General features: G+C 36.4%; 2 protein-coding genes across 3 annotated transcripts in view; both read left to right on the forward strand.

Annotated features, from left to right (window-relative positions):
• The first annotated feature begins 317 nt into the window (after nt 1-317).
• Nucleotides 318-8,255, forward strand: Sec6 (Exocyst complex component Sec6). The gene is made up of 11 exons (XM_073082601.1): nt 318-513; nt 889-1,037; nt 1,576-1,771; nt 2,079-2,333; nt 2,845-3,126; nt 3,279-3,461; nt 4,152-4,310; nt 5,367-5,474; nt 5,774-5,953; nt 6,399-6,791; nt 7,298-8,255. The coding sequence occupies exons 1-11, from the start codon at nt 421-423 to the stop codon at nt 7,553-7,555; spliced, it is 2,256 nt and encodes a 751-aa protein (XP_072938702.1). The 5' UTR covers nt 318-420; the 3' UTR covers nt 7,556-8,255.
• Nucleotides 8,256-8,705: 450 nt separating this feature from the next.
• Nucleotides 8,706-10,160, forward strand: part of LOC140749523 (uncharacterized) — a 9,868-nt gene continuing 8,413 nt past the window's right edge. The window contains exons 1-2 of one of the 2 annotated variants that reach the window (XM_073082602.1): nt 8,706-8,749; nt 9,169-9,298. In XM_073082602.1, coding sequence (XP_072938703.1) covers nt 9,259-9,298 — 40 coding nt within the window. In that variant the 5' untranslated portion in view covers nt 8,706-8,749; nt 9,169-9,258. Of the gene's footprint in view, nt 8,750-8,920; nt 9,299-10,160 lie in introns of those variants that run through there. The other variant, XM_073082603.1, reaches the window with a different exon arrangement.

Raw genomic sequence — 10,160 nt, forward strand, 5'->3', positions numbered from 1 at the left:
TCGTGTTCTGTCGGAGATTGAGAATAGTTTTCTTCATAACTAAACACCTTGGGAAGTGGCTGTAGATGTATTGACATTCAAAAAGTGCTTTGTAAAGAACCTATTTTTAATAAAATAAATATTATTTAAGTTTGAGAAAAATATTGCGCAGTATTGACCCTATGCAATAAAAATTAAACTCGCTCAAACTTTCGTTCAATCTATGCGAAATTTTCAATATTAACCCTTAACGGTCAATAATATTGCACAATTCGCAATATTGCACATATAATTGTGCAATATTGTCAAAAACGTCACCTCCGGCTCCAATCTATCACTAGTCACTGTCACACAGACATTGACAGATCATAATTATAAAGATTTTGTTGACATTATCTTGCGACTGTTTTTGTAAATTTTGATTTTTATTTTAATTATAAAATGAGTACTATGGATGAAATAGAAGAAGAAGCAAAAGCAACAGCCGAAAAAATGGTTATGAATATGATGCAAAGACCCGGTCAGCTTGAAAAAGTAAGTAATAGTAAAGTTATTTAATCTTTTTGATAGATCCGATGGGCGTAATTTAGTGAAAATTAAAGGCAGGAAAGCAAGAGTAAAATGTAAATAAAGGTGCTATCCTTCTAGGTTTACCACGATTTGCCTTATTTTAAAGGGTATCTAAAGTCACGAAAGGGTTTCATAGTTACAAATAAGTTCCTTACCAACTGAATTACAAGTAAACTAAATAGCAAAATATCAGACGAATCATTCAAACGATCGTCACATTGAAGGAAAGAACTGTTCTTTTTAATTTGGAAATTAGGGACCTCCACTCCTTCGTTGCCCTAGGGCTTCCAGACCACTAAATTGGGCCCTGTAATATACATAATATAATTGTTATTTTAGGTAGAGCAATATAAGAAACGGATAACTCACAAAAAAGCGTCAATAGAAGCTCAATTGAAGAATGCAGTGCAGGGAAAGCTGGATGGCGTCAGTGTAGGCCTCAAGCAGCTGCAGGAGTGCCTTGATGATGTGCAACAAATCAGTGCAAAGTTAATATTGTTATTGTTTCTTGAGTATTGTTATATGTTACTACATTATTATCAACTTTGCTAGCTGAAATTAAAGAAATACTAGAATAACAATTATTATTATAATAAAAAATATAGCAATTGTAATTAAAAAAATATAAATAGCTCTAGCAATCTTATAGTCATAAGACTCAATTGTAAATTTATCTTTTTATATCATCTCCAAAGTTATAAAATGTGACTTTAAAGTAAAGATTCTTAATTTTTGTAAGATCTTCATTAAAATATTGTGCTTTTCACACTTCTTAATTGAGTGTAAATTGTAATTATACATTAATTACTATTTTTGTCTTCAAAATTATTGTTAAGTGCATTATACATAGTCACAATAATCAGTGTCCATTACTATTTTGAGCCAGCAACGCATCCTTTACTTAAAAAATACACCCTCAAGAAAAAGTAGTTCTTATACATTTCAACAATTAGGAACATTAATTGTTTGCCACTTAAGTCCTACAAACATCTTGTTAATAATTTAATAATAATTGTTATATTACAGAATGGATGAATTGGAAGATTTATTAAAAGGTGTGCCACCTTTGGTTGCGTCACTTCAAGCAGTAAGAGAGGAAGATTCCCGCCACTCACAATATGTTACAGCTATGGACAGCCTAAAACATATTTTCACTGTTCCTGAAAGCGTCGCTAAGACTAAACAGTGGATTGGTGAAGGGAAGCTACTGCATGCACATCAGGTATTTATCTAAATTCAATGAAAGATTTTGTTACTTTATTTTATATTGTCCTTCTGGCATTTTAATTTTATCTTTCAAGCCTACTAGACTAAACTAGATATCAGTATATACAAGTAACACAACAGAACAATAAACATTTAATGAGAATATGTAAAACTTAATAATGATAATTAAAATAATGCTTTACTGCAATTCAAACATTCTTTCTCTCATGGCTCTATGTATTACTTATTAATATATATACTTTGGTCTGTCAACAAGTTCACAAATTAATATAGAAATCTAAGTAATTTAAAAATAATTGCAGTGTCTCAGTGATTTGGAGAACTCAAGGGATGATTTGCTGTACGAACTGCATAGATTACCTAATCAGTCATCACATGACAAAATAATGCTAAAGGCTTATTTCGAAGACGTTGAGATGGTTTCAAACATGCTTGAAAAACAGATTAAGCTCATATTAGCTAGAACTTTAAATACAGTGCGTAAAGAACCTACAGTTATTGTTACTGCACTCAGGATAATTGAAAGGGAAGAGAAAAGGGATCAGGTGGCTCTACAGGTAATATATTTATGTTTTTATGGTTTTAAGTGTTGTTAAGGTTTTTTTTTATAATATAAGCGTAGCAGACAAGCATGCAGTCCACTTGATGGTAAGTGGCTACTGCCGCCCATGGACATGTGTAATCAACCCCAGATAGGATCAGATATTCCTACCTGAAGTCGGCCACAGATGCGCCGCTACCCCTGAGGACTAAGCTGGAACGCCTCGGAAAAGTCTGTCTTCCTTACCACACCCTTCAAACCGGAACACAGCAGCGCCTAACACTGCTGTTATTAGGTAGAAATAGGTGAGGCGGTGGTGCCGCCGGAGTCGAACCATAAAGGGTTCTACCACCTTCAAAAGCTTTTATACACTTTGAAATATTTTCTCTAGTACTATCTTATGAATTAACATTTAGGTTAAGGTAAATTGCCCTATATTCAATTTTAAAACACTTCATTCAACAACAACAAGAATTTGCATGTAGTTATTATGTATTAATAAAATGTGTCAATAATAATATTTTTAGCAACAAGATCAGTCAGGATTTATGCCACCCGGCCGTCCTAAAAACTGGCGCACTATGGCATTCGAAGTGTTAGAGTGTGCCGTTGCCCAACGCGTGGAAGGCACGCGTGTTGATGAGCGCGAAGACAACAAGCTATGGTTGGTCAGGTATCTCGAACTGACCAGACAGCTGATCCTAGAGGATTTGAGGGTGGTGAAAACACTATGTGTGCCTTGTTTTCCTCCACATTATGACATTGTAAATAAGTATGTCAATATGTATCATACTTGCTTGTCTTCCAGTGTAAGTAATCATCACATATTTTATAATTTTGTTTTTTTTTTAAATTATTACTTGATGAGAATACGTAAACTATAATTTGTTAATCAATAGCATTCGGGTTTAATTATTAATTTAAACTGTATTAGCCATATAAATAAATTATCCATTTACAGCTCCAGGATGTCGTTCTAAATGGACTTGAAGGAAACGAATATGTCACTCTATTGTCATGGGTGCTAAATACCTATCCTGGCCAAGAGCTGATGGGTAGCTCAGAACTCAACATTGATGTCTCCACACTACCACCACTCTTAAGTGATGAGAGCATGCAGAAACTACAAGATGAATACCTGCAGGTATGGGCTACTATGTTTTAATTATTTGTTTATAAATAGCTTTTTATTTATTCCTTAATATGCTTTTTAACATTTAAATTGCCTAAATTAGCTGGCTAGTTAATATAGGAAAAATATATTGACGCTTGTAAAGCAATCCTTACAAACCTACATAGAGTAAAGTTTTCAGGAAAATGATATTAAGTTGACATATTTACTATCCAACAATTAGATAGTTCACTTTTCTTTTTTAATATTTAGAAGTATTTTAACTTTAAATTATTTTTCTATAAAATTGACTCAAAGACGCACAGTAAGCATTATCTTTCAAGCATTAACATGAATCGCTAACCTGTTTAAATTATTTAATATTGACTTCTATATAATCACATGGTAATTGTTTCTTTGCCTCATGGACATCTGTAATCAACCCCAGATAGGATTAGATATTCCTACCTGAGGTCTGCCACAGTTGCGCCGCTACCCCTGAGGACTAAGCTGGAACGCCTCGGAAAAGTATGTCTCCCTTACTACACCCTTCAAACCAGAACACAGCAGCGTTTAACATTACTATTAATAGGTAGAAATAGGTGTGGCGGTGGTGCCGCCGGAGTCGAACCAGAAACGGTTCTACCACATTTTGTATTCTATTCTATTTATATTCTCCGATTGGCATTAAAGTTGATTAAAACGATTCGTTCCGCGTCGCAGAAGATGCAGTCTAACTACATGGAGTGGATGGAGAAAACGCTGGAGGCGGAGCGCGCGGAGTGGGGCGGCGAGCGCGCGCCCGAGGAGGAGCCGCACTCGGGCGCCTTCCACACCTCCGCGCCCGTCATCATCTTCCAGATGATCGATCAGAATCTACAGGCATGACGCGCTAGACCGTTGTTGATAATCGATCGGTCAAACTCAAACTCATGCGCGCACACACACACACACACACACACACACACACACACACACACACACACACACACACACACACACACACCAACACACGAGCACGAACATACAAACACACATTGTTAATTGTCTACCTAAATTAACCGGATATCGACAATTTCGGCTTGTTAGAATTGTTAAATTTTCATCTTTGGTATGATTGAATATCTATAACGGGCACTACACGAAATTCATATAATCACACTTTACCCTGGGACTGAATGTCTAGAATTTCTCTTTTAGGTATGGGCGTATATAAGAGGGACGATAGAGGGAAACGCTGAAAAGTTAGGAGACAAGTTACAAGTTAAAAATTCTAGACTGACTTTATTAATAAGATTTATTAGACTATTTGGTAGATATTTCAAAAAATGCATGCAAATAAATAAATAGCTAAAGCATAAACAAGAACACAATAAAATAAACAAAAAAAGTGTGTGTGTGTCAGCTACGACGCACGATTGGAGTTTACTCCTTACGAACGATAATTATGATATACATATATCGAATAGAAAATAATACGCAGGCGCGCAACACACACGTACAAACATACGCACACATTCAACTCTCAGACTGGAGGTAGTGAACTATACAGTGAGACTACGAAGTATCGCGCAAAGAGGAGACCCCGAGAATGAGATACGCTGTGTAATGTATTCCATCTCATTCTTTTGCACGTTCAATCCTACAGATATATACGTTTGTCTCTTTCTACGTTACGCCTCAACTTTTCGTGTTACACTTGATTTTACTCCTCATAAAATTTCCGTACCGGGCCTTATAACTCAAATCGTTTCTTAAGGAGTAAACTCCAAAAATTTATTATGCTACTACTTAGCCAGTTTTAATTTTTTGTTAAAACACTTCTCACATTCCTTGTTAATTTAGCGTACTATTGTGAAGTGAATGTAAAATAAATTCTTCAATAGATTACAAAGTATACAGTCTTCTGTGGTTTTCACATATTTGTTTATCCTTCAGGTAACTGAAACAATAAGCAAAGAAATTACGTTCAAAGCGTTAATTCTCAGTATTGATCAAGTGACACGTTATGGCAACATGTACAGGGAAGGCGTAATTCAATTCAAGGTACGTTGGTTTAATTATCTACGCATTTGTGTTTTAAATTATTTCTATACCCTGTGTAAGATCGAAAAAAATAAAAAACAATATAATAAAAAAGGCCCAAAAATCTCCACTCAGATTTTGCTGGTTTTGTTGGTCATGTTGTATACATATAAAACAACTATTATATACATTTAATTTTATTTCAAATAGAAATAATGATAAATTGTCCGCAACCTTTCTGATCACACCTGCGCGCCACAACTCCAGAGCGGACTAGAAGTTTGGCGCGGACTATAATAATCGATCGTGTCTCCCACCAGAACACTCACTTCGCGGACCGTTCCCGCGTGGCGTACTTCACGCACCACATGATCACGATCGTGAACAACAGCGAGCAGATGGTGCGGCTGGCGCAGCAGACGCAGGCGCGCCACTGGCCGCCCGCGAGGCACGACCCGCCCGCCGAGGCCAAGTTCGAGAACATGCTCGCCACCTTCCAGGTACGTGGTGGTACGATCCACAATTAATTAGACGATCGATTTCTCGTAAAACGACCTTCGCTTTGGTTTGTTGTTGCTCTGGTATAATGTCTATTGTCCCTGTAGTCCCTGTGTCCAGCAAGCAACCTCTGGAAGATGGTGGTCGCATACCGTCGTAAACACCAGGTGAGCGGGAGAAGCGTAAACTACTCCCCTAGGCTGTAGGCTGAGCCCGATAGGGACATCGCGCTGGGAGGATACCGGTTGTGTTCCATCGAAGATCCCGGAGATCTCCACCAAGCGCTGAGGACTAACACCGGGGGCTTTTAGTGCGGTATAATGTCCGTGAAACTAAGATGACCTGTCCGGAAAACAACAGATCAACATATCATCAGAACAATAAAACTTAATTTTCAAGATTATGGTACATTTAACTTTTAATTTGAGGTCATAAAAATTGTTCCAGAATTTAAGAGACGAAGCAGCAAAGTTCTTACTCGAAGAAGCGTTTTTGGATTTGGAAGTTCATTTCGACGATCTCTTTACTGCTAAGTGGCTGACTACCACCATTCCAGTGGACACGATTTGTGTAACACTCGAAGACTACTTTCAAGATTACAACCATTTAAGAGAGAAAAACTTTGATTATGTCATAAATGAAGCGCAAAATCTGGTTTATAAGAAGTATATAACAGCGATGTTATCAAAGAAAGTAGTTTTTAAAACTGTAGAAGAAGCTCAGCAAGCAGCTACAAAGATCGTGAAAGAGGCGAATCAAATCAGGTCGTTCTTTAAGAGAATCGCACCTGAAGGAGTGAACGTTGACTGGCCGTTTGAAGTAATAAGCTTATTAGCAGAGGTAAGTAATCCGTTTTTACATGTTTAACTATATTTGAAACACACACTCACTCAGACAGACGTACAATGACGTAAATATTGATGCAAAAAATAACAAGTGTTATACTTGTTATTTTTTGTATCGAAAAGACAAACCAGGGATAAGCTTTTCTGTTCGTATAGCAGGGGTGTCACTAACCATTATAATGTTGCTAGGTTGTCAAAATTACCTAAGAAATTGAAAATTTTAACGACTATATTTATCAATATTTAATAGATTATTACGAATATGTTACGAATATTGATTTAAATAATTAATTTTATTGACAAATAACTATAATTTTTTGTCATTAAGATCGTAAATTAATTGAATTAATTTAAAAACTAAAATCTTTTTAGTTTAGGATATTCAAACGTTGTTCATGAAACTGACAACAAATGACCGTTCAAAAACCGTTACACACACACATACACACACACACACACAAAAGCTTATCGGAGTACAAACAAACCGCGTTACGGGCGCAGGTGCTGCGGTGCCAGGACATCGAGATGCTGTCGCTGGACCTGCACAGCGTGGTGGACAAGTGCGCGGCGGTGTCGGGCGAGCAGCTGGCGCGGCTGGTGGCGCTGCGCGGGGACGTGCCGCGAGCGCACGCGCGCGACACCGTGGCGCACGTGCTGGCCGCGCGCCGCCCCGCGCCCGCCCGCCCCCCGCACCCCGCGTACGACCTCTTCCACCACATCACCTTCCCCGACCGCCTGCTCTCCCACTTCGCGCTCTAGTAACGTAAAGTGAACCACTGCTCATCGCTGTTTTGCAATATTATATTTTGAAAAAATAACCGCACAACTCAAAAGGTCATTTCCAGGAAAGCCAGTTTTTGCTTCGACATTTTTTTAATAAATGAAGTTGAAATAATAAGAAATACACTTATAAGTAGTTACATAATTATTATAACCACTGTAGAGTTAGACACAATTAAATAGGAAATATTCTGAATAAATTGTACCTTTAACAATAAAATAAATTTTGAATTATGTGGTTATTCATGCAAACAGCGATATATTTCATTACTGGCCACCAATCCTTTTTTTATGACAGACTTAAAGTTTGCCTTAAAAGTTAGATCCCCAATCTGTATTAGAATCTTGGATAATTTATATAGAATGGATACAAAGTGTTTTACACAAAAATGTTTTAATTCATAGATTAAAAATGAATAATTAATAAATAATTTCTCCTAATAAAATAATTGGAAGTTAGTTAATAAGTGCAATATAAATAGCACGTCTGTTTCTGTACGCGCTTCTGTTTTTATTATAACACGTGTTTCAATAAACATGTGTAATTCGTTTTTTTGCAATTTGTAGTACGTCATCGAGATGTTGAGAACGCTCGCAGCGATAATTAAGAGTTAATAATTTAAATATGTATATGAATGAACTGATATTTAATAGAAAAATAAAATTATTTTTCAACATACCTTGTTTGTATTAATTAAAGAACATTTACATTGACCAAAAATATTTGATATTTTTTAATAAAATTATAAATGTTGATGAATAAATTTGGTTATGACTTTTCGCAAAATGTATTTATTGGCATCCGTAAATAATAATAAATCTATGCAATCTTTTGCCGAAAGGTCGACATTTGAAAATTTTTGCATACTACAAATAATTACATTTCGATCTATGGCAGGCAAAATTTGGATAGATTGAGTATTAATAACGAAAGTTAGTACTAGGTAGGTACGAGATAATCAGTCTGAACAGATGGGCATCATAAAGTATTTATTATAGACTACATTATTTTTGATGATTAAAACTAACCGATGTTTCAGATTGTTTGCGTGCCAATTTCGGATGCCTTGTCGGTTCCAAATGTAACATGACAAGTTAGTATGGCACGCGGTACCGTAAATAATGTACCTACTGTACTAATGTGCCGATTGCTAACACGCAGACACCTATTGGGTAACGGGTATTTCAGTTTTCATGTAGATTCTCATTTACGGTCGATAAAGTTCACGTGATTGCTATAGAATAAAACAAGATCTTCGGAAAATAAGTACACAAGATAAAGATTTCATGAACATCCTTTAAAGATTCAGACGTTGGCGCTCAGGTCAAATAGAAGACGAAATAAATATCATTTTAATACTGAATGTAACTTTTTCTGTAGAGCTATGTCGGTAACTTTCGTTCTCCTACGGATTTCCTCGTTACGAATTCATTCGCGTGACGCCATCGATATTTGCCTATTATGCTAAAAGTGTGATTTACTTGTTATTATTTGGGACCGCAACGTGAATCATGTAAACAATAATCCACGAAAATAATCCCAAGATACTATAAAGAACCGCGTCGACTGAAGGCCAATTTGTATTTCGAAGGGCGGGCGGCGCACCATTCAGTGGTCGCTCAGTGAGCCGCGTACGCGTCCCGCGCTCTCTCCGCGGCGTTCCTCACGCCACCGGCTCGCGATGTGGAGCGCCTGCGCCGTGTTCTTGTGCCTAGTGGCAGGTGAGACTTCAAGTGTTGAAAACGGTCTCAATATCCAGTGTATGCGGTGTGCTAACAACGATAAGTTCTCGTAGGCGTTATCGAGAAAATTGTGATAAAATTAGATATAAGCAATTATGTGTGCGAGATGAGTAAGATGCCAGTGCATGTTTTAAGGGTAGCGTGGTCTTCCTTATTTCAGGACTCCCTTGGTGGGCACTACAACAGGTTGATAGTGATGGCGATAATAACATACAATAGCTTAAAACATTGTTAAGTGCAACATGTTGCTTCTATACTAATATAGGTAATCTAAGAATTAGTGAACTGATTTGAAAATTGCAAACTTTTCTCAAAACAATTTGATGAGAGAATTGGGATCGTTCCAGAATTGCTGAAAACAAAGCAAGAATTTTTTAAACGTTCGATCCTTGTATTTCTAATAATTTTGAACGTTCCAATATTTCAAACTTACAAAACATTTTTTAATACCGTTAAATAATGATATTAAATAAACTTTAAAACACAATTTCATGAAAATAACTTCAATAATAGTTAGTAGTTACATACTTACCTGCCTATAATTTGTTTGGTACCATACTTATTGGGTTGCGTGATATTAAAAAAAGCACACTATCGTGATAATTGATAACAGCGTGTTTTGTTGTTATTTCTTCATAAGTATGTTGCCTATATAACAGAATAAAAATAATGTGATTTACTTTAATAGTTAAATACCTGCTGTTAAATACGGATATAATCGTAAGTGAAGTACCTGAACACAACATATACCTATAAGGTAGATACCTTTTATGTAGGTATATGGTACACCTGCTAACACCTACCTGCCCATACTTATATCTACTTCAGAAGTGTTATCAAC

Source organism: Epargyreus clarus, unplaced genomic scaffold, assembly GCF_041222505.1.
Source record: "Epargyreus clarus isolate Ecla_fem2 unplaced genomic scaffold, WU_Ecla_fem_2.2 ptg000018l, whole genome shotgun sequence".
NCBI classification, from domain to species: Eukaryota; Metazoa; Arthropoda; class Insecta; order Lepidoptera; family Hesperiidae; genus Epargyreus; species Epargyreus clarus.